Genomic DNA, 24,759 nt, shown 5'->3' on the forward strand with positions numbered 1-24,759 from the left:
TTCCTGGGTGCTGTCTGTGTGTCAGGGGGAATGTAAACAGACTGTTAGCTTATCACTAGCTCCAAGGTTAGCCTCAGTAGCATCAGGAAGACTCTTATCTGTCGGGAGGCCAGGATCCTCCGCTGCACCTCCTTTTGTCAGACAAACAGCAGAGCAGTACTTAGGATGCACTTACAGGCCTTATCAGGAAGACTGAGTATGTAGTGGAGGTGGTGTTTTATTTAGTCCACAGCAGAGTAGTTACAAGGAATGAGCAACAAATCTGGGATTAATTAGTTAGCTACTTAAGATACCTGTTAGCTAATTACGCTAACAAGTTGCTTCTGATTACTCTGAATCAGACTGTAAGCCCAAGTAAAAAATAGACCGTAATTTTATCCCAGTATTTCTTCCATAGAAATGTTATAAAATAAGCCCTAGCTACATTAAATTCTTAGCTGCTTTCTAGCAATTTAGCTAACATCATCAATAAATGTCACTCAGGGCAAGGCAAAGATGTATTGTTTATCATTTGTTGGTAGAATACAGGGGATTTTTGTAATTTTTTCTTTATGGAGAAAAAGAAAATATGGATTTTTACTTTGGTGTTGATTAGGAAATTAATACAGTTTGATTCTATCATATTAAGGCCAAAAAATACTTTTCAATAACATTCATCTTGAATAACATACATGAAAATGAGTTCACATTGTTTTTTGTGCAAAAGATTCTAAATATATATATATATATATATGTCTGTGTGTGTGTGTGTGTGTGTGTGTGTGTGTGTGTGTGTGTGTGTGTGTTTTTAGCTGACTTTGGAGACTTCACCCAGTTCATGTCTCAGGACTTCCTCAGGGAGTATGTGCTCTTCCCAGTGGTGAGTCCTAAAACCGTTACTGTTCAAATATGAGTTGTGTGTGTGTGTGTATGTTGTTGTTGTTGTTGTTACAACTAACCCAGACTCTTGTAGCCTTGAACTAGCTACACTTCCAGCTAGCAGCCAAAACATTAGCACTGACAACTAGCATGAAAAATGTCTACATAGACTCTCAATAAACATGATTTAAGTTTGAATAGTTTAACTACTGAGCAGACAGGGCTGTTACAATAAATTAAGTAAAAAAAATCCTGGCAACTGCCCAAAATTCCACTTATGAATGCATTATACAGAATTATCAAAACTACAATTGATATCTCAAATTGTAGTTTTAGGGGAGTTATGTAGGACTATTTTGTCACAAATACTTTGTCCTTCTGTTCAACATTCAAGCAGTTTCTCCCTCTGCTTGCCTGGTAACATCACAGCAACAACAACTTGTTCATGTTTTACAGCATGTAATCCCCTGGAAAAGCACTCACATTTCTGTTTACATATAGAACAAACAAATGGGAAACAAGTGCAGCTAAAGGCCTGGTGACACAGGAGCTGACACTAAAAAGAAACTTCTATTTTGTTCTATTCTAATTCTAAATTTGCACCATTGACCATAGCAAACCATTTTGACATTTTAAAGGGACGGGAACCAAAGAGTCCACAGGAAGCCATAGTAGCTTAGATGTGTTGCACCCTCCACAATCTACTCCATTGTAGTTAAAAACTGCTCCACATATCAACAATGGTTTGAAGACAATTACAAGACAGACGCTCAAATTCATCTTTTGAATAACCTGCATAAAGTTATTGTCCCATCAGCAACCTAGCAAACCAAACAGGCTTTTGGTGCCTCATGCTTTGTTTACTCTCTCTCTTTTCTCTCAGAACTGGCCTAATGGAGACGAGGTGCTGGAGGAGTGGACGCAGAAAGTCGCAGAGGAGCACAAGAGTCATTGGTACTGTCAGCGTCATTTCATCCTGTTTGTACTCGCGTTCAAATGTAACAAAGACAGAGGAAAAAGATTCAGAGACAATGACATTCCTGTACCTGTATCTGTGTGTACTCTCCAGTCGAATGCAGGCCGCTGAAGCAGAGCTGCTTTACATCAAGGAGGTAGAGAAACTGGATGGTTTTGGCCAGGAGAGCTTTGCTGCTAAGGTAGAAAAATTACAAATCACACCCAGCCTCCTACACACACATCTGCAGAGTAGCCAGTCTCTTTGATAGTGTGACCTTACTGTGTCTTAATATTCTTTCTTCCTCCACAGGACAACTACACCAACGACATTTTCATTGGTGTGTCCTTCATTGGGGTGTTTGTCAAACACAGAAATGGCAGATCCATCATGCTCCACAAGTAAGTTGCCCCTCCATATTTTTCTATTTTTGTGGCATATATGAATTTTGACCCCCATCTGTCATACAATTAAATGAATATACAAGAAAACATCATATGTTTTTTGTGGGAAAATTCAATCCTTGTGTGCATTTTTGTGTGTGTGTGTGTGTGTGTGTGTGTGTGTGTGTGTGACAGGTGGAAGGACATTGGTACCATAGCACACAACAAGTCAGCCATCACAGTGGAGATAACAAGCAGAGACGACACCATCATTTTTCACATGGTGAGTGTTGTGTCTGGAGGTGGTCTCAGCACACGCATACACACGCGCTTCCTACAAGGTTTCTACTGGGAAGTGCAACAACAAAAAAAAAACACATTTAGTCTTGTTTTTTTTTACAACCACATTGTTAAATTAAAAATATCAATGTTTTTCTTTCTGTGTTTGTATCTGCAGGAGGATATGGAAATGGCCAAGTACATCGCTCGTCTTTTCACGGCCAGACACAAATTCTACAAACAGAACAAGATCTGTGCAGAGTGAGTCTGGAGGCCACACAGAGAGCCCATCTGAAGGCCAATGGAACATTTACATCCATTATTATCAGTCATTTCATTTTCCAGTCGGATTCACCGACATTTTGAGGTTTATTATATAATGACGCAGAGCTCACAGTGCTTTTTAGTTTTTTGTATCATGGCCTGTGTTGTTTGTTTTGTCATTGTCTGTGTCGTCGCCTAATGCGTCTCTTTCTCTTCAGGCCCACTCACTCACCTGCACCAATCAGGAGGAGACCCACCTGGACCCACCGCCTCTCTCTGGTACCGTCACAAGCATTTGCTCTCTTTGATATGGTTTAATACCACTTGTTATTGCTCAGCGGTTTGACACAGTCCTGTTTATTATTGCCTCTGGCCAGCATAAATGAGCCCAGAAGCCAGGAGACAGAGAGAGAATTTGGGAGGGAAGACAGAAACGGCAGTGGTTAGAGATTTGACCCTGCTCTCCCACTCAGGGCAGCTCTTAATTGTGCCATGGAGCCTTGGTTTTAACATGCGTAGCTGGTGTGGTGGGTGTTGTTGGAAAGTTTGCAAGGGTGTTGCTTGGTCTGATTTCCGGTGCGACAATGAAGGCAGTGATTTGTGCGTCTCCTTCCCCGCTGGCCAGACAATGGCTAGGCTAAATGTGGCACAATGACTGTTCAGTCAGTCCACTCGAGTGCTCAGATGTCTGTCTAGAGAACCGCAGGCATTGGCGGTTGACAGCTCCACGGCCCTAGAGTAGGTCGGAGTCAGCCACATTCACCTGTTGTGTGGATGAAAATGAACCCATTGAGAGTTATGTTTACTACTAGTTTGTGACATGTTAAAGTTAATTTCGAGGCGTTGTGATGACATGGAGTTATTACATCCTCTTAAGTGTGTTGCATAAAATGTGTTTCTTCATCCAGACGCGTCCCCAGTCCTGTAACTTCCAGTCAATGCATTCCCAGTATGGAGAGCATTATCAGGACACACAGAGCTCTCAAGGTATGTGTAAAACACACACACACACACACACACACACACAAAGACAAACACAAGCATATTTTCAGCTCCCTCCAGCTCGCTGCTTTAACCACAGTGTGATTTACGATTTTTGCCTCCCTCATAATAACTGAAGCGTTTCAATGGAGCTAATTGTGTCTTTCCCATCCAGCGTGTGACTCACAGCCCATTTGTACTTAAACTATCTCCCAGCCAATTAGAGCCCCAACGTGAGGGGTGCAGAGCAGTGACCTCATGTGTGCTTCATTCTTTCATTCACATGTTCACACACTCAGTCTGCCTTATAATCTGAAGAGGTTCACTCATGTAGGCTTGACGGCAAAACAGAGCATGTGGAAAAACATTCTGGGTGTGCTACTGATGCGTGGGTGTGAGATCATTGTGGAGTGTGACCTCAGGCATCACACGCTGTTTGTGTGGATGGAGATTATGTATGTCTGCCGGCTTGTGGGCTTGAGATACTTTCACACGGGATGAGAGAATGCTCTATTTGTCAAATAAAGAGCAATGATTTCTATACCACTGTCTCCTTCATTATGGTGGGAAAAAATATTCCAGGCTTAGATCTATACTGTTCTAAGCTAGTTAACTACTGGGAGGAAATTTAGTTGGAGTGCACTGCTGTGCAACCAGAAACCAACAATGATCATTTTTGCCACCTTGAGGTGCCACAAAGAGTGTTTGTTGCCTATAGCAGCTAAGAAAATTGAACTACAGCACTGGAAAACATTAGTATAGCATTGGCTAGATGACCTATAAGTTACCTTTGCTGACACTAATAGAGCTTCAATAAACATATAGCGTCCAAAAAAAAAAAAAAAAATCCAAATCTGTAAAAAATCAACTTCCCTCACAACCTTACATCTTTGTCTCATTAAATGGATTTAGTTTATGGCTGAAAAGCTGTTTGCAACACAGCTTTTTGTTTATTATCCTTCTTATTCATTTATTCTTCCTCACTATTTTTGCTCTTTAGACAGCATCTTCCATGACGACCCTTATTACAAGTCAGAAACCAGTCTGGACCGCTGCCCGGTGGACTTTCCTTTCCGAAACGGTACCGTGCCCAATGGAAGCATGTACAGCAGCCCCAGCCTGAGCTCCCTCAATCATTCCCAGACTTTCGTCCCGCCCTCTCCCATATCCTCCAACCTCAGCATCCCCGGCAGCGAACTCATGCGCCCTGACTATATCCCCAGCCACCGCCACAGCGCCATCATTGCTCCGTCCTACCGGCCCACGCCTGAGTACGATGCTGTCATGCGGCAGAAGCGCCACATGCTCCCTGCTCACCATGATCTCCACAGCCAATCACTGCGCAGTCTGAACATCAGTAATGCCTGTGCTTACCGCCAGCCTGAGGCTCTGGTGTACAGTCAGCCAGAAATGAGGGAGAGGGGCCCTTATCATGGCCTGGGGCCCAGCCCTGGACCTTACACGCCACAGGTAGAGGTGGATTCTCTGAATTAATTGTACTACTGTTGGATTTTTTAGCTTCTTGCTCTTTTCCACATTTCACATTGATTTTTTTTGTTACTGTCTACCTTTCAGATCAGCTACAGTAAGCCAGTGTCCCATGGCCCTCATCAGGGAGGACCAGCCAGCAGCCAGGGCCCCTGTCATTCACCCTGTGTTAATGGTGGCGGAGGCAGCGGCGGGGGTGGAGGTGTAGGAAGCTCCATCTCTCACACTGTCAGCACACCTGAGTTGGCAAATACCAAACAACAGGGGACCAATGCGGGAAGCTATGCAGCTACTGCCAACATGCTGAGAAACCACATGTCGCGCCCCCCTCCACCTTACCCTTCCAGCTCCTTCCGCCCGGCCACCAGTACACCGGACCTGGCCAGCCACCGTCACCGCTGCATCGGGGGTAGCAGTCCGGAGCTGGTTACCCGCATGGTGCAGCTGTCAGTCAAGACCTTCCAGCCGGACAGCTCAGCCGTGGTGCATCAGTCCCTGCAGGAGGTTAGTGAACCATTAACTGCAGCTGCTAAGCACCGCTCCACTCTTGGCAAGAGACACAGCATGGAGGTGATCAGCAGCATGAGAGGCGGAGGGGGAGGGATGGAGGGCATGGTGATGAAGGGCATGAATGCTCCACTTCATCGGAGGAATACTCTCAGAGAACATGTGATGCCGCCTCAGCCTCAATCCATTCCTCAGCCCCAGCCCCAAACCCCTCAGTCACAACCCCAGGCGCAGCCCCAGCCTCCACCTCAGCAGGCGAAGGAGTTGCCCATGCAGATGCCTGCCCAGAAAGCACCCGAGGCCTCTGTAGCGCCACCGGCAGCAGTGGCCTACCAGCATCAAAAGACTCTCTCTAATGCCACCATGCTCATTCACAGTAGTGAGAGTGAAGAAGAGGAGGAGGAGGAAGAGGAGAGGCCTGAGCTGGACGTTCAAATCCCAGGTCTCAACGAGGACATCAGCATCAGCGCTCAGCTCCAGGCTGCTCTCGCAAAACTGCCCAACAAACCCCCTCCAGAGTACCCTGGTCCTCCTAGACCTCCTAGCAATGCTCAGATCCGCAACCACACCCACAATCACAACCACACTCACCACCACAACCACAATCAAGGACCACAGAGCAACCAGGGACAAATGGACCCAAACCAAGCCCAGGGCCGGTCCCTCAAAACTGGGCAGAACCAGGGTGGTGGCGGGCCTGGAGGAGGTTGTGGTGCGGGTGCTGGTGGGACACTGACCCGAGGGGACCAGGGTGGGGTGAATGGAATAGTTTTAGGTCCATCCATCTCAGAACCAGACCTGACCAGTGTGAAGGAGAGGGTGAGGAAGGAGCCAGTCAAAGAGAGGCCAGTGTCAGAGATGTTCTCCTTGGAAGACAGCATAGTGGAGAGGGAGATCGCTCAAAGGGTAAGACAATCACTCAGTAATTCAACTAATATGTCTTACAACCCTTAATTAATAGTTTAATTTATGCCTGTGTCAACAAATTTTTCAATAATAAGGTCTATTTATTAGTACGTTGATTAATCAATTTGATTCCAAGTCAGTCAGCATGAAATGATTTGACAGCAATGTTTACAAACTGATACTGCCTATATCACTGAATGAGTGAGTTTGGACAACTAGTGTAGGAAGTGTTATTTATTTCTAGATTTTTTTTTTTTTTTATGACTGACATTCAGATAAGATAATAAGAGAAATATTCTCTGGTATTCATGTATCTGTTCACGTTTTACAAAGGGTTTAACCTGAGCCATGAAATACAACTTTTTCTTTTTTTTTTTTTCTGATTTTCTGCTTTTCACTGTATTAGATCATTTTAGATTGTATATTTTTTCAACATGTATAGAATCTCTTTGGATTTCGGACTGAAACTTGAGCTCTGAGAAATTATAATGAGCATGATTTCGATATTCAATTTTATAAACTAAAAGATTGAATTAAAATTGATCTGTAAAATTATCAGCAGGTTAATTGATAAAATCTATGAAAATATTACAGGGAATAAGCATTAATCATATTAATCAACATAAGTATTGTATTTTGGTGTCAATAACAGGCTTGATTGTGTCATTATGTATATTTGTGATGCATAAGAATAATGGTATGTACCCAAGCTTTAAACAAGATGTCAAATTATGATCAAATCAAGGGACTTAAAAGTAACTCAACAGAAATGTCAAAGCAGAACATCATCCTTCACCAGACAAAAGAAGCCATCATACTGGTGCAGGTTTAAATGTTATGGTCTGCTGTTTGCTTGCTAGTTTCATAGCCCCTGATTAGCAGTAATCCGGGGTTCAGCACCTGAGAGGGTAGCACTAGGCTCTGAGTCGCCCCATGCAGCTAAAACCCTAATAAATCCCTCAGATTATTCTTTGGGTTAGGTGTTCTTGTGTTGGTCGGCTCTTTGTTAAGGCACAAACATTTGACACAGCGCCAGAGTCCAGGTATAGGTTAAATCATATAATCACCTCACTTGGTCGCAATAAACCTCCGTGTTCAAGACTGACCAGGTGTGGCCGATTATTCACAGTGTGATTTGAGCTCAGAAAATTCAAGAATGTTTTGACATTACTTCCATCCAAAACTCCAAAGCTAATATCTCTCATTCATACCAGGTGGTTGAGCTCATACATAGAGGGTACCCCTGGTGACCCCCAAGCTGTTGTTTTGACTGTCCCACAGGGAATGAAGGAGGTGGAGAGGGGAAGGGTGGAGCTGTCCTGGAGGTTTAATAGCATCAGAGATTAGGAGAGGTAATCCTTGGAGGAAGGAGCGACCGTGCAATGTGGGTCAGAGTTAGGTCGGCAGAAAAAGAGTCGTTGTGTGTTCTGGACAGAAGAGGAGGCTGAAGATGTAGATGGGGATAAACAAAGGGATGAAGAAATGAAAAATATGTGAGAAAGGACTAAACAAGGATGAAAGGAAAAGTTGAAGGCAATGAGATGGATAAGAAGGTACAAGTCTGCTCTTAATAGGCTTTGTATACAGGGCTTGTGAGTTCACACTTTTGGACAGAATACAAGGGGATTGGTATGAGCAAGTTTGCCCTACAAACAGGACACACACACACACACACACACACGCACACGTCAAATATTCCCCACCCACTTCCGTACATGCACATGTGCGCGCACACTGCACTCAGGCCACGGCAGGTCAGTCAGTCTCGCAATGCTGCCGTTACCTGTAACCATGACACCGGGATTTTCCTCTCTCTTGAAGACGCTGGAAAGACAGAAGATGTCCGTGGACTCCATGAAGAGGCCGCTGATGATGGCCGCCCTTAACGGCCTGTATGTGGCCCGGATGCCTGTCCCCAAGGGTCCCTCGGAGGAAGGCGCCAAGGCTGCTACCGACGAACGGGTAAGATGCTCCCTCCTGTTTTAGAAAGTGTGTTGAGATTTACTTTAACTATGCACCATGACTCTAACTCTTTTTGCTTGTGTTTCAGGTAGACAGTATGTGCTGTTGATTATAACTTTAAAACATGTTGATTGAAATAATCTCAAGCTTCTGTTTGGTTGCTCCTACATTACAGTGGATCTTAGTAGCTCTGCCTGTATCTTCTGGAGTATATGATAACATGAAAATGTTATCACATAAATTCTTGTAATTTTAGGATACTGCAGATACAAAAGAAGCTTTTTAGAGCTTCTTGTTTTACTCACATTTGCTCAAAAGGAATGTAAACAAACAAATTCAGGATGAAGATATAATGGCACCAGATTTATGAAGCTACTTCTAATCATGATTAAGAGTCCTTTCTTTCAAGAAGAAGAATTCAAAAAACTTTCAAGCCCACATTTACTTGTTCAAATTGTCTTTAATGATTCAGAGGATCAAGATGATTGGAGCTGCTTTTTAAACAGCAGCTTTCTCACCTGTTGACTAAGAAGTTTGGCTGCTAGTTGTCCCGATGAAACTCAAAAAACAGCCTCTGATAATCACATTGATTTAATGAATTCCACTTCCCCAGTACTGTCTGTTTGTTCCCCTTTGAGTGCAGGGATGTGAAGCCCAGTCTTTGTCCCCGCTGTTGCTAAGCTAACGGGGGCAAGCCCTAAGTGGGCTGTGGAACGCGTGGCATGGTGGTGCTTATCGCCTCTGGGCCCGCTGGTATGTTAAGAATGTGACCCGAGAGAGAGCGAGCAAGCCGCAGAGACAGGGGAATCGAAAGAGAGAGAGAGACGGAGATGCTTCTCTGTCAGACATGACTGGCCTAATAAACACGTACCCGCACCAGGATGAATACCACCACTGCATATCCTGCTCTTTTACAGCTATGTTGATGCTTTATAAGTGGTTTGAGTCAGTATTCAGTTGTCAGTTAAGAAACGTGGACATATATTTCAATGAGATTTCTGGATTCTGCTTGGCTGAATAGTCTCTTAGGTATGGTGGAATGTAAATGAATAAAAGCTCTTTGGGGACTCAAAGAGAAACCTCTGAATTATGTGTTGCTTGGTATTCAATGACTAACACCCCCTCCTCTCTTCTTCTCTTTCTCTCTGTCTCTCCAGTGTAAGACCTTGGAGTTGAAGCTCGAAGAGGAGCGGGTCTTCACTGAGTATGAGCAGGTGCCCAAGAAGAGGGCGAACTGTGTCCTCACCACGGCAACTCTGCCCGAAAACACAGAGCGCAACCGTTTCCGTGACGTCGTTCCTTATGAAGAGAATCGTGTCGAGCTTGTGCCCAACAAGGAGAACAACACAGGCTACATTAATGCCTCGCATATCAAGGTGTGATAACTGCTATGATCCAGACTTTTAACTAATAGAACTGAATTGATGCTTTTTCTGTGTTTACTCATGAGGTACGGGGGGTCGTTTTGCATGCCGCACACTGTCCTACGAAAACCGTTGATCTCCAAAATATAATGTACACTACATGAACATTGGCAAACTGAGTTTGAAATTCAATGTGAGTGTATATAGAGGAGAATAATGATATAGACTTGGGAGAAAAGTCACAAATTGCTTTATAAGATTCAAGTTTATGTGTATGGCTCTCAATCACAGTTGCAGTCTCAAATCATACCTAGCATCACACACAACATAAATCAAATCAAAGGATATAAACTTGATACATTCAGCTCTCTGCTAGTCATTGTTGTGGTCATTTCTAAGCAGGGAATGGCTCGGAGGAAAGGATGAAAGGCAGCTATTGAAGGTTGTTTGGGCCTTTAAGCTCACAGAGCTTGTGGAATTCCCAAAGAATGTGGTCCAAACTCCAAACCCTCTTAAGTCAAGCTGAGCTGCTCTCACTAGCCCCTCTATTCATGCTTAGTTGCAAACGGTGTGTGTGCATGAGTTTGCGTTTCGCGTGTACGCCTAATTGCGATCCGGTGCGAGAGTGCGATCACCACACTGAATCACTGCCTATCACGGTGTAACCCTCTTACTTCCTCCGTCATTTAAGGTAGCTGCCGCAGAACAAAAGGCCTTGTTTATTCCCCAGCCATCTCCTAATACTGTGTTTACAGTCACGAGGCGGCCTGAGGAATCAGCCGAGGCATGCTCATTATGTAATGGCTCTATGAAGTCTCTGTGGTTGGAGTGTATTGAAGACGGGAAGTGTTTCAGTGCCGTGTGTGGCCTTATGGTTATTAATGAGGGAAAGCAAAGGAAAGTTAAGAGTAGAGGAGTTGATAGTTTTTTAAATGAGAGAGAACTGGTGCCACTGTGGTCAAAAATCAGAGGTGTTTATACTGCCCTCCAGTGGTGGATGAGATTATTGTCCATCCCTTAAATGAGCTATAAATGAGATATATTTTAGAATATAAATTCATTCATTTTTTGGGCTAAAATGTGATTTTTAATTTGTATTTGTCTTAGATTTAGCTTTTTAGTGATTAACTTTGTTTACTGGCTGATTCTTGTTTGCACTGCAGTCACTATAATCTGCATGTGCACTAATTGATTGTTTATGTATATGTGTGTGTTTGTGTGTGTGTTTTCCTAGGTGATGATCAGAGGGGAGGAGTGGCACTACATCGCCACCCAGGGCCCTCTAGCCAACACCTGTGCCGACTTCTGGCAGATGGTCTGGGAGCAGGGGGTCAACGTCATCGCCATGGTTACTGCAGAGGAGGTACACACACAGATGCACACACATGGCATACGCAGATGTGGATATTTTTCAGCGGCCGACAGCTGGTGTTTGTCTGTGTGAGAAATACGATGACAGTGAGAATGTGTGTGTCACTGTGTCTTTGTGTTCGTGTGTATGTGCAAACACCGTCCCCTTCCCCTCCAATCACCGATCAATCCTCATCCTCCACTCTTCACCCTCTCTCTTCATCCAGGAGGGTGGCCGGTCCAAGAGTCACCGCTACTGGCCTAAACTGGGCTCCAAACACAACTCGGCCACTCACGGCAAGTTCAAGGTGACCACCAAATTCCGCACCGACTCGGGCTGCTATGCTACCACGGGGTTAAAGGTCAAACACCTGCTGTCTGGCCAGGAGAGGACGGTCTGGCACCTGCAGTACACTGACTGGCCTGAGCAGGGCTGTCCTGAATATGTCATGGGATTCCTCTGTGAGTGTGTCATTATTATCTTCAATTTCAAGACATAACAAGAAGCGATGAAACAACCGCTGTACCTTCATTATTTAATGTTGAATTTAAGGAATCGTTCAGATTTTGTGAAACTTATTCACTCTATGGCGGAGTTACATGAGAAGCTCAAGGCTATCAGTTAATGTTTCATTCCTTGTTTAGAAAAGGAAAATAGAAAACCAATAAGCGGTATAGGGTGTCTTCATATAACAAGTGTTAACAAACGTTAACCACATCCAGTGAAGTCTCTCTTCAGCCTGGCAGTCACATTGTCTACATCTTACATTTGTATTCCTTCTTTCCTGCAGCCTACCTAGAGGAGATCCAGTCTGTAAGGAGACACACTAACTCCATGCTGGACACCTCAAAGAGCCTCAATCCTCCTGTGGTGGTGCACTGTAGCGCTGGTGTGGGTCGAACCGGCGTGGTCATCCTCACTGAGCTCATGATCAGCTGCCTGGAGCACAATGAGGTGGGTGGAGACAGCCAGGGTTGCAAATGTGTTTGTTTCTTGACAGGATATATGTATCACAAGTATCATATGAATTCAAACACAGTTGATCCATTTTTGATTTCTCTCAGTGAATTCTTTTGTTGTAGCCAGCTTTTATGTAGCCTACATTTTACACTATACACCCTTAAACGATTGTTTCTCACTTCACCTCTCTTTGTCTTTCTCATTTTTCCATCCCTGCTTATGGTTTCTCTCTCTCTTCTTCTCTTCTCTTCAGCCAATGGAGGTTCCCACCATGTTGTCAGAGCTGAGGCAGCAGAGGATGCTGATGGTGCAGACCATCTCCCAGTACAAGTTTGTCTACCAGGTCCTCATCCAGTTCCTCAAGAATTCCCGCCTCATCTGAGCGCAGGCTTTGCATGACGTGGCAGAATGGCAGCAGAAGATGACAATGGTACTTAATGCAAGCATGAGGACTGATACAGCAGATATAAACTGATAGCAGATGCAGTTAGAAGCAGCTCCGCTTTGATGTTGAGTTTGCTACGTGGCAGTTTATGGTTATGAAAATGTGTCGAGTTGCGTACAAACTCACCTCGTGGGAGGAAAGGATTCGTGTTGGCCTGTACTGAATCTGATGACCATTTCTCCTAGTCAGTGTGTTCACATTTCATTCTTTTATCCCCTGGGATTTAATCTTGGACCTGACCTTTCCGTGTGGAGAAGGCATGTTTGTGCGTTTTCACCGCGCAGGTCAGGTGAATAAGCAGCTTATCTTTCCTGCAGGCGTGAATGTGTATGTCTGTCTCAGTGCCCTGTGTGCTGTCCTGAGATTTCTTAGGAAATATCTTGAGAAATCAAGTCTTACAGTTAGAGTTTGGATAGATTGCCTGTCTGCTACTTTTCTCATTCATTATTTAGCCATTATTAGAAATGGCATTATGCTGCATGAACAGTAGGTGGCAGCAGTATTATTACTAAACTCTATACTCTCAAAGAGTTTGCCAAACAAAAATACTCTTAAAATCACTGTTCTAAAATGTTCCTATATTTTTAACAGAATATTGATTAACACAGCAGATATTTACTTCAACTTGTAACAAATGTTTTAATTTATTTCTTTCAAGATTGTGGTCACATTTGCCATAGAACAGAGCATTGACAAGCATGTTGATCTTTTTGAACTTGTCTTAATTTTGATAATATTTTCCAGAAAGCCTTCCTTGTGAATGCCACAAGAGTTCCTTCTGAACGTTCCTCCTTTTAAACATTTCAATTAAGATCCCACTTTCACATGTAAAACACATACAAGCACACACAAAGTACATTTCAACAATCATTAGTTTCCACGAATCGCAGCGCCTTACGATCAAATGCGTCTTGTTACATTATTATTTTTTTTTTACCTAAATGCATTTCAAAATGCTGTCCGATGAATTGGAGGTAATGTACACGTATAATTTCACTGTTCGTATATGCAGTTAATAGAGAACTGTGCCCTAAGATACAGCATGCACTGTATCATGATGCCTTATTGAAACATGAAACGAGAAGCTGCCTGGCTGATCCTTGTTCTGGATCGGGTTTGATAAACTAAATTCCTTTTTTTTTTTTTACCTCCAAAGATTAAATCTTTAAATCAGTATTTTACAGTTTATGTTTTGATGTGAGCACAACTTTAACATTTCAAATCATTTACCTAACTCTCAGGTAAAGATTTGGCAGTAGGAGAATGCTGATGTCTTGGTTTATTGTTGAAGGACAACAGTTTAGTGACTGTCTTTGCCAAAAAAGAAAAAGGCAGCTGTTTCTACTAATCTGATCCAAACCCAGTAGATTACTGTGTTGCCAAGAATCTGAATCCTGTGTATAAAATCACCTTCTGAAGAATTTTCTTTTACATGTTACATTAAATATACTTTTTTTTTTTTTCCTCTGAATTGTAATGCAAAGCCCGCTGTGTCCAAAATAACTTTGTACATAATGGGCATGTGAGAAAAAAGATTTCTACAAATGTTTTATATAGTTTTTTTTTTTTTTGGACTTGGTACCCTAAAAATACCGCAACATAATAAACTATGCATGCATTTTTATATTTCAATGTATATATTCTCAGATAAGTATAAGCTTTATGCTTTCTTGACATGTAAGTGTTTTGTTGCACTTCAGTTCTTTTTGTGACAGTATTTTCTCACACGGCATTCCACTGTTTGTTAATATTTAATTTTTCCCTTTAATTTTCCTTTTTTTTTTTTGGCAAAACTCCCAAATACGTTTCAAAGTATGTGTACATATGTTTTGTATATGCGTTTTCAGTGCATCAAGTCTTTTGTTTTTCTCTCCCCAGACATGTATGAAGCTGTCGTACTTGCTTATTATGCAATAAAGCCTTATTTTCTTTAAGAGTGTGGCCACAAATTCATTTATTTTGGAATTTTGGAATCATTTTCTTTTAGCCACTAATACTGTGTGTGTTGGAGAGGGTTTCTCACACAGCGCTGGAGACATTAATTATAACAGAGCAGTCACAGAAGGTGTTAATGCAAACACAGTCCTCTATCCCAGCCCTCCATTGTGGCTTGGGCACATTCTGCAGCTTTAATAGGCCCCTTGTGGTGAGGCAGCTGTCCTGACTGGCTGACAGGGATTTTGTTGCACTGACCCTCTGCACATAAACGTAAACATCTCGACTGATGGATGACCGGGTCCAGCTGACGTGTCAGTCAACAAGCCAAAACAAATACGAAATCATTAACAGTTCGGAAAACAACTTCTCAGATGCCTTACGGTCAACATGAGAGTAAAAAGCACATTTCACAGTCAGCTATTCACCTTGGCATAAGAACTTTTAACAAGGAGGTACAAAAGTATTCTTCACACAACTAAAGTTAAAAATTCAACCTCTCAAAATCCATAAATAAAACTTTCCATAAAAACATAAATTGTCTCTAATACCAAAAAGGGTAGAAAGTGCCTACAGTTCTGTAGAGCTCCTAATCAAAGGAGTGTATGCAGTCCATAGGGATCAGCCACGTTCCGTCATTTCCTTCCTTTCTCTTCTCATTTTTGTGTCATCTCTTTGCGCAACTCTGTCAAGTAGTAGTGATCTTTCCCGTGAACCACCTCCATTATGGCCATTGCCTGTGGGCACACAAAAATAATTTGACAACATTTTACAGCATAGAAGTATGTACTTTATTTCTAGGTTTGAAGGGCATTGAACTGCACTACCTTTTTTTTTGGTACCAGCTGAAATGTGTCTGTAGCATCGAACTATTCCTGATTCCTTGACTAGACAGTTTCCTATTTAAATTTCAGACTGAATTTTATTTAGTTAAAGTACTTGAATGGCTGCTCATGATTATTTAAATTAAAACATGACTTGAGTTCAAAAAATGTCTTTATATTCCTCTGAGTAAGGTATGGTAAAAGGTTTGGGTTATCGGTACCAAAACTCAGGTGCTGTACTGGTACTAGTATTACAATAGAATTTCAAATGATACCCAGGCCGAAAGATTATTGCTCATGATTTTGCCAGTCCAGTATTTGCTATTGTTAATTTCTTTGAGAGTCATTCGCAGCTGTGGTATGAGAGTCTGATATAAAATGTCAGAACGTCACTTTACCTTCTTGAGAGCGCTAATGCCCATGGAGTACCTCTCCATCCCCATGTACAATCTGCCCAACTTCAGGTACATGGAGGACACATTCAAGGAGTAGGGAGGATACAGCTGGCTGCATTGGACAGAGATCATACTTAGTTACATTTACTCAAACACACACAAAAAAAACCTCAAAAGTGTAGATATAAAAAACAGATTTGCAAAGAATCTTATGGCACAGATTTCAAAAGACAACCCAAACTTTTTCTTAGTACTTGTAGGGTTTGAGGATCTTCTCGCCGTATCTGATCGCTCCGTCTATATCTTGCATGTAAAGACAAACTCCCATGGCCTGGTACATCATGTGAAGCATGTAGACATTAGAGTCATGAAAGATGGCTCCCATCTCCTCCAGGCTCTGCTCACACATCTCCAGTAACTCACTAGGGGGTGCCACAGAGTCAAGGCTGCATCAAACGCAAGGTTGAGGTTGAACTGAAATGTCAAAGGGCCTCTGATCAAACAATCCGATGTTTTAAAGTCTGGGAAACTACTTTAATGAAGAATAAAATCTACGATGAGTAAGTCAGTGAGTAAATCACAACTTGACTGCAAATAATTAGAAGATGTGCACTAATCACTTCTGACATCATGCAAATTATTCACGACATCAGTCGATTAGTTTGACGCTCTTCAGTGTAAGCAGGAGAGAGAGAAGTTTAACTGTTGAGGTGTCAGGCTCATAAGCTTTAACATTCAGCAGTTTGCGCAAAATTTTTTACTTAATATTTCCTGCAGCTGTTCTCGATAAAACATTAAAATGTGCAGACAAATTGTACAACACAAGAGACAGTGTTATTTAATGACATTAAAGGATATTTTTTGTGTGTTTGAAGGCTCTGAACTCTCTGATGGTTTTCCGGGCGTAGCGCACCATATTGCTGATGACCTCTGGCTCAAAGGGGTCACTCTGCTTACGTACTTTCAACTTTGCCTTGTCCTGCAATAAAGACAGAGCCTCAGCTTGGTAGTCAACCCAACCCAACTTGTTGGATACACAACATGCATGCATTTGTATACCAGGATATTATATATTATATATCATGTTATCTTTATTTCTTTTTAACCCAGCAATTTTTCTTACTTTGGACTTGCTTTTACATTCCTTGCAGTCACAGGTGAAGTAATAGGACTCTCTCAGCCTGTTGTTACGGTCATCTGTTGGATAAAGGAGGTCTATGTAGCTGATGAGCACCTAGAGGTGGAAATAACACATGGAAACACACCACATGAGAATCCTAGACAATTCTCACCCTCCATTCCTGACATACTTCCTCCTGTTTGAATGTCTCAATTCTCTGGCAGACAACTCCTAAACTGCAGGTTAAAAGGTCAGGTCTAAAAATAACCACCACCCTCTTCAACAAACTTGTTATGCGGTATGGTTTACAATCATTTTTCTTTCAAAGTAAATTTTAATCATTTGATTGATAATTTAAATTGATAGATTCCTTTATATTATTAGAAGTGAAAAGGACATAACAAGGACTCTGTGTCATTTATCAGAAAAAAAAAAAGATGGCTCTTTAGAAGTAGTTCAGAGGATCTTCTTGCTATGGTCTGAGTCACCAAATCAAGCTAATAGACAGGAATATAATTAGCAAATGTTTCACACGCTCTGACCTCTTGTAAGAAGCATGGCGCCCTCCTCCACACACACACACACACACACACACACACACACACACACACACACACACACACACACACACACTTGTGAAAAAAACTAAAACAGAACAGGACTCAACCCCCTGTAAAGGCAGCTGTCCCTTTTCCTCACTTCATCTCCCGGCTTCATGTTCTGCACAGCCCGAACCTCGGCTGACATCCCGTTATACGTGACTATGACGCTGGGAAGACAGCTGTGGTTTATCAGTGCCACACTGTGAGGAGAGACAGACAGATACCAAGAGAAATAATGAGATTAGAATAAAAATAACACTCTCTACTTTCCCTTTTTTTCTTTTTTTCTTTTTTTTAAACAATGGATGAAATAGGAGCAGTGAGACTTATTATTACTCACAGCAATGACATAACAGTGACATAACCACTTTATTTTTAAGTGGTATTAGCACTATGCTACAACTGTGCCTACAGAGAGGTCTTGAGTGTCCCTGAATTACATGAGCAGCCTTGTCATTACCTGGGTGGCAGGCTGGAAATAGCTCAACGAGGTGCTGAGAGAGCAAATTCACTCTCACTCAGCCAATTTTAAAACATCGCCACAGCAGAGAGCCACCAAAACACCAACTGGAGAGGAAAAGTTGTCTTGTCGGGCCTCTTTGAATATCTGTTACTGGCGTAAATACTGAGTTTTAAATTATACACAAATACTGCAAGTTAACTTCTACAAACAGATTTCGACTTAGTGTACATATGGCAGATACATGGTCAAAAACAGAACAATTAAATCCAAAAAATTTACGTTGCATTATGGCTTGAGAGCATCTGCAACATTTGAACTAACTAAATCAGCAAAGGTGAATAACAGATCAAATATAAAGCTCACCAATACTGATACAGATACTTATCTACTGAATCTCACAAAACCGTGAAATTAATCTGAGGTCAACTAAAAAAAAAAAAAAGAAAACCATGACAGAGGAGAACATACTGTGTGATATACTGTACATTTACATGCGGTGTTGAAACAGTACTGAATGAAAATGTGGTTGTATGTATGCATGAGATTTCTCCTTCTTACTCTGGGTACACTGCAGTACCTATGTGGGATAATTCATCATCCTCTATAGTGAAACCATTACAGGCAACCTGTTGAGTAAAGGACACAGAGCAGAGAATGAAACAATGCTTGCACATATAATCATCTTGTTTTACAGTGAATTGTGTGTGTGTGTGTGTGTGTGTGTGTGTGTGTGTGTGTGTGGTACCTGGGAGAACAGTGCGAGCAGGTCTTTGTGGTCAGGAAACTCCAAGTGTTTGGAGTAAAAACGATGCAGTCCGGCAATGTCTCCCTCGTTCATCTCTCTTTTCTCATTATCTACATCTTCCACGTCTGTCAAAGGAAGAGGGACGTACATTTTCATTTGATTGTATTAGTTTGATACAATTATTGAATATTATTCAACTTTTATTTACCCAGTTAGCCAGTTTGTCCAAATTAAACCCAAATTACACAAGTGACCAGTCTACTTACTTGCAATGTTGTGCTGCTTGTTGGAGCTTACTTAAGGTAAATCTCACACAGTTTTTTTTTTTTGTTTTAAATCTGAAAGAATTACCATTTCCACTCTTAATCTCTTTACACTGTATGTATGGTCAACTTGATTTCCAAATTACATTGAATTGTTATTACAGAGTGAACCTGGTTTCTATCTGGATTTTTAAGCTCCATTAACAATATGAGCCACATCCATTTCAAATGGCAGACAGACAGACAGTAACTGTAAACAGACAGCGATGTGTGTGTGTGTGTGTGTGTGTGTGTGTGTGTGTGTGTGTGTCTCTTAGTGTTTCACTTTTCCTTCAAGACACAGAGACACACAAGATTAAAGTCACACACAAACATGGGCACACTGACAAAACTGTGTCTCCCCATTACTTGTTGTATTTTGTTGTATTTGCATATTTCTTTTTTTTTTTCTATAATTTCTTTTTTTTCTAACTTGGCTTTCAATTCATAAGAGGATTTAGATATAATCAACAAATTATCTGAAGAGAAATCGGTGCATTGCAAATTTCTGATATTCTATTACTAAAAGAAATGTGAGGACTGGAGTCATGACGGCCAATAGCATAGGTGGCCAAAAAGAAAAACATATATTCTGTTTTTGCTGCAGCACTGTTAATATGTGTAGGTAGGCTTTTTTTTCTGGGTTCTAATATTAAAATTATTACCCCATGAATTTAACATCAAAACTGATGTAGCTGAACCAGCGATAATGCTCAGACTATTTTTTTCTGCCACATATTCTACATACTGTATAGCAGCTATATATTTATACCTGTAATATTTTTAACATCAGGAATAATTATGTTAATATAGATTTTTATGATTTTGAACTGAGCCTCAATTATGAATTAAAAAAAAAAGATTTCCTTGATCCAACACCATTTGACATACAGACACACATGCAGTCAGCACTGTGTGTCAGTCTAAAGTGCTCCTGATTCCCTTTCAAGCTGTTACACTTGTTGTCTAATGGCCATTCGACCCACATCCATAGGATATATATAGATGTGGCCATGGGTGTCTCTGTCACTCTAATCTGAATGGGCTGTGCTTTTGGAAGAGGGACATCTGGGGGCACTTAGGACTGAAGTGCAGAAACTCAATGTCTATGAACCCCAGTCCTCACTTTATCCTGAATTTATACAAATAACTTCCAGGTTGTTTTATAAGGAGCAATCAAAGTAGAATCACAAAAGTGAACATGTGTGCTTTTGTCTGTGTTAATTAAGCAAATACTCACGGGATTGTATTTCTTCTATTAGCAAGAGCTTCTCAGACATACATCTTTCTTTCTGCATTTTCTGTGGAAACCCGTAGAAATGATAGCAGTGAACTACAGTACAGTATGTGCCAGACAACTCTCATACTCTCGTTGTGCGTTTTATTAACTCTTCAACCTTCTTGGCAAGGATCCGGGCCACCAGGCGGGTTATCTCTGACGGGCACCAGTTCTCTCCGAATGCACTTATTGCCGAGCACTCCAGCTTGTGCATGGACCAGTCCCCTTTCTACACACAAACACATATAAATATTATAATGGAATAAAAAAATTTAAAAAAAAGATCAACGCTGTAGTTTAAAACCGTTTGAAATGTGAGTATCTTCAGTAGAGCTATTAAGTCTCACCACAACCAAAGGCCTAACAGTTGGCACATATGGCCCCTGAGCTACACCACCAGCTGTAGCATTAAGCAGCATGGTGGAATGTGACTCCACACTGTGTTAATCTAATGCTACCCTCACCCCTTTACCCCCCCAACATGCAAACTGACCCATTCATTTACTGTCTGCCGCCCCCCCCCCCCCGATTTAGTTCATTATAATCAAATCAGGGCAAGTTAATTTATATACAGTAGCTCCTTATCACACGTCATACGGACATATACATCATAAACATGTAGCCATGTTGGGCTGGTGGCATCAGTAAATGGGTGTGATGTATGAATGTGTGAGTGAATGGGTGAATGTGACAGGTATTGTCAAGCGTTTTGAGCGGTAATTAAGACTAGAAAACTGCTGTATAAGTGCAGTCCATTTACCATTTACCACCTGTCATACACATAAAGAACTACCCAAACATTAACCTGCAAATGGGCAATTTGGAGTCTTGAGCTGAACTTGTAAGGTAAAAGTGTTTGCCTGCACCACCCACAATCCCACAGACAAAGTAATTTCTCAATATCAATCGACCCAAACTTAATTAAAATGACACCACAGTAAAAGACTAGACTAAAGGCTTAAAGACCTGTAATGCTCAGAGCATGTGGGGTCAAAAATGTAAGGTTTGGCCTGAGGTTATTACCAGAGGAAAGGGACATGCTGTTGCCTCTCTGCTGTGGTTTTGGTTTTATACAATTAAGAATTGTCACTGATATGATAGCTGACCTGTTAGATACAAAGTCAGGTGATCACCAAAGCCATTAGAATTCCACCTCTGGATAACATGAGTGCCTTGACCAAATTTCATGTCAACCTATTAAATTGTTGTTGGGAAATTTCTCTCTGGACCAAACAAACCAACCAACCACAGAGCCATGTTGCTTGAGGAGCAATAGTAGCTTTTCTAAGGGGTATACAATGTGGCAACTTTGAACACTGAGCTTCAACATATATACAGTAATGACATATTGTCATTTGAGCATCCACACATGAATCATTACATCACAGGAGCCACTCTGTCAAAGTGTTTCCTACCTGGCATTTCACATTGCAGTAGAAAGCTTTCTTGCACTTCCCACATCTTGCCAATCCCTCTTTCCTATAAATGAAAAAAGAGGGTCTATTATCTTATGGATGGCAAGTGGCACTATTATAAAGAAGTTACTCAAAGATCTTCATCCATCCTTGAACGATTTACTTTCCCAGACACACTAAGAAACAAGTCAAACATCAGACAACCTGCACACCAAATATCGCTCAGAATATATTAGCCTTCAATATTGTGAATGTAACTGTATACATGCATCTGGGTATAGGTGAGTATCTGGTTGCTTTAGTGTTTCACTGTTTAAGTGCGTGTATGAACATTAAAACATCCTGCTCTGAGACAAGAAGCAGCAGTTGCTGGAGGCCTGTCATAACCGATAGCAATGAAGGGCTTTAAAACATTCTGTGGTATTAATAGAGCTGACCTTATGACGGACCAGCTGTCTCTCTACCTCATTGAAACAGTAAAGCAGTCCAAAAGTCCACTGATATAATTTTGAGACACTTACGCCAAGTTCAAATGAGCAGAGCGTGGTCGGGGTAAGTGGTGGGAAAACACAACGTGATGTGAAGTCTAGATGTAACTTCACTTTTTCTAAAATGAGTTATCAGTAATTTAAGATCTTGATCTTCTAAAAGAGTCTTTGACTGTACTATGCAGAGAAAAGGTCTCATGGGGTGGTATTTTCAAACTCACACCTAACTGAATGAATCTCCTGGGATCAGTCTCCTTAATTCACATTTGATTGGAAATTTGTACAGGTCTCTGAGGTTGACACAGTCAGGGTCTACTGTATTTATGGAAGATTAAGGTTACAGTTATAGACAAGAGACAAGGTCACAATTAGAGTCAGGATTGGGGTAAGACTAAGGTCAGAGGTAGGGTTACAGTAGGCTACAATAATTACAAAAAAAAACTAGTGATACTTCCTTTCTGTCACTTTGTAGTTGAGCATCAGCATTGGGCAGTAAAAAATTTCACTGACAGAATCCAAACTGTGCACATAATTAGACTTCTGCAACGTTTCACATTAGTTTAAAGGAAACATCATTAAAGCAACACTCCTTCCACACAAGCAGCACAGCTCTGTCAGCGCTTCACTATCATTAAAGGAATCAACGATGACAAATGACTGTTGCTTCAGTGTAAATCACCCACAATGAACCTCACAGAGCCTTGCCAAATAAAAACACTGATTTCACACCAAGCACAATGTTGCTAAGAATAGCAAATCATAACAAAGCATCACAAAACTGCTGCTGCAAGAGTAAGTACTTTAACTTTTACACCGTAGCACTCTCAGTAAGGTGAAAGGAGAAAGGTGTGTGTACACAGTACAACCAGATGAGGATGCAGCACAAAGAATATTATTTAACATTAGATTAGATTTAATTTCACAGAGTAGGTTCTAGTACAACAAAATGCAGATAGCAAAAGTGCCTTTAAATATGAACATATGAAAACAAACATGTACAGAATAAACAATAAACCAATGGGGTAGTGATAGAAATAAGGAACATAGCTGAATGTTGCCATTAAAACGTAATTTAAGATGATGTTAGGAGAATATATATGCATTTGTATTTATGATTACCTTACTAATTGATCACTCCTTTAACTGATAGAATAGGATGGAATGTATGTGTCTGTAATTTATAGCCCCTTCATTCATCCCAACAACAGCTAGAGTTGAAAGTGACTGTATTATGTAATCATGGTGCCATTCAGTTCACAAAATCTGATGCTCACCATTCCTGTACTCACAGAGAGGGTATGTAGATCTGTGAAAGAAGATATATAGGAAAGACCAGCCACACAACTGAAATAGATTTTATGGAGTGACATTTTAATATCTTCTTTGGTAAATCTTTGGTGATCAGAACTTATTAAGACTCCATCACTTATGAACAGAAAGTAGTGTCTGTAATGAGGTGTTGCAGGATATGCTGCCGCAGGATGTCAGCCGTCATCAGGACGTTACATCTGATACAGGCAAACGTCCTCAAGTGCAGGAGGGTAATGAAATGGGTTATCAAAGCATGCAGGGATAAAAATAACCAGTCATTACCTGGTGAAGCAGAACTCGCAGTAGCAGTCCCTCTCTTTCACTGAAAGCACATAAGAGTACGCCGGGCTGGAGAACAGGAGCTCTCCAACTTTAAAAGGTCTGGTAACGCGGAGACCTCGACCTTTTCCGGGACTGTCAAACCTCTCAAGTCCCTCGATGCTGCCCGTCATTGTGCCTCCTCCGGGTTGCCTTCTTTCTGAATGACTCTTCAGTCAGAGGGAGAGAAAGTGGGATGTGGCACCCCAGCTCCAAGTGTTGGGGCGTTACCTTCCCCAATAATAGTTCATAGTAGCACCCAAAGGCACACAATATACGGAAGAGGATCAGGGCCACATGTGGAGAAAAAAATTATTTAGAATTCACACTTTTTTGTGAGATTTCTGAGATTAAAGTTTTAGAAAAAAAAACACAAAAACTATATACATTTGTGTGCGTGATGATTTAGGAACCCTGTAGAGTAATTTCACATCAGTTACATTACATTTGTGGCTGTCCTGTGGGTTAGGTGAGGCCTCCAAGGGGTGGTGGGGTCATACTAGACCCCCCCCCCCCAATAATCTAACATGCATTGGCGTTTGTTTTCTCACCAGCTAAGGAAAAGTCATGAATCCATCATATAAGATATCTTAAATTTAGATTAAAATATTTATTATCGTTACATCATCTCATTTCCCCGAAGTTTTCAATTAGTACAACAGCGCCCCTAGTGGTAAGTCTCTATCGTCCGCTGGAAAGTGTTGCAAAGTTAACTTGATGAAAAACAAACAAACAGACAAACAAAAAACTCGTTAATGAACTGTGAATTGTGGAGTCATCCGCAGGTCACATTAAAAAGAACAGAAAGTTAATTATTAAAATGGAAAAAAACGGAAGAGCTTTTTTTTTGTTCGTTAGC

General features: G+C 41.4%; 2 protein-coding genes across 2 annotated transcripts in view; one reads left to right on the top strand and one right to left on the bottom strand.

The window, feature by feature from the left end:
* Positions 1-14,637, top strand: part of LOC111650586 (protein tyrosine phosphatase non-receptor type 14) — a 39,395-nt gene extending 24,758 nt beyond the window's left edge. Inside the window, exons 5-20 of the mRNA XM_023400499.2 lie at positions 792-859; positions 1,742-1,812; positions 1,928-2,015; positions 2,126-2,214; positions 2,392-2,479; positions 2,654-2,736; positions 2,958-3,018; positions 3,648-3,726; positions 4,721-5,190; positions 5,296-6,621; positions 8,443-8,583; positions 9,741-9,959; positions 11,182-11,310; positions 11,525-11,759; positions 12,089-12,252; positions 12,512-14,637. Of these exons, the coding sequence (XP_023256267.1) occupies positions 792-859; positions 1,742-1,812; positions 1,928-2,015; positions 2,126-2,214; positions 2,392-2,479; positions 2,654-2,736; positions 2,958-3,018; positions 3,648-3,726; positions 4,721-5,190; positions 5,296-6,621; positions 8,443-8,583; positions 9,741-9,959; positions 11,182-11,310; positions 11,525-11,759; positions 12,089-12,252; positions 12,512-12,640 (3,440 nt within the window). The 3' untranslated portion in view covers positions 12,641-14,637. The remainder of the gene's footprint in view (positions 1-791; positions 860-1,741; positions 1,813-1,927; positions 2,016-2,125; positions 2,215-2,391; positions 2,480-2,653; positions 2,737-2,957; positions 3,019-3,647; positions 3,727-4,720; positions 5,191-5,295; positions 6,622-8,442; positions 8,584-9,740; positions 9,960-11,181; positions 11,311-11,524; positions 11,760-12,088; positions 12,253-12,511) is intronic.
* Positions 13,318-24,077, bottom strand: LOC111650587 (N-lysine methyltransferase SMYD2-like). The gene is made up of 12 exons (XM_023400500.2): positions 23,865-24,077; positions 21,784-21,847; positions 20,487-20,597; positions 20,330-20,390; positions 18,788-18,912; positions 18,601-18,668; positions 17,677-17,779; positions 16,981-17,091; positions 16,716-16,836; positions 16,112-16,286; positions 15,861-15,969; positions 13,318-15,375 (listed from the first exon to the last, which is right to left on the bottom strand). The coding sequence occupies exons 1-12, from the start codon at positions 24,032-24,034 to the stop codon at positions 15,295-15,297; spliced, it is 1,299 nt and encodes a 432-aa protein (XP_023256268.1). The 5' UTR covers positions 24,035-24,077; the 3' UTR covers positions 13,318-15,294.
* Positions 24,078-24,759: the final 682 nt, after the last annotated feature.

This window comes from Seriola lalandi, unplaced genomic scaffold, assembly GCF_002814215.2.
Source record: "Seriola lalandi dorsalis isolate HSWRI2012SDOR001 ecotype SW California unplaced genomic scaffold, Sedor1 jcf7180002052504, whole genome shotgun sequence".
In the NCBI taxonomy this organism is placed as follows: Eukaryota; Metazoa; Chordata; class Actinopteri; order Carangiformes; family Carangidae; genus Seriola; species Seriola lalandi.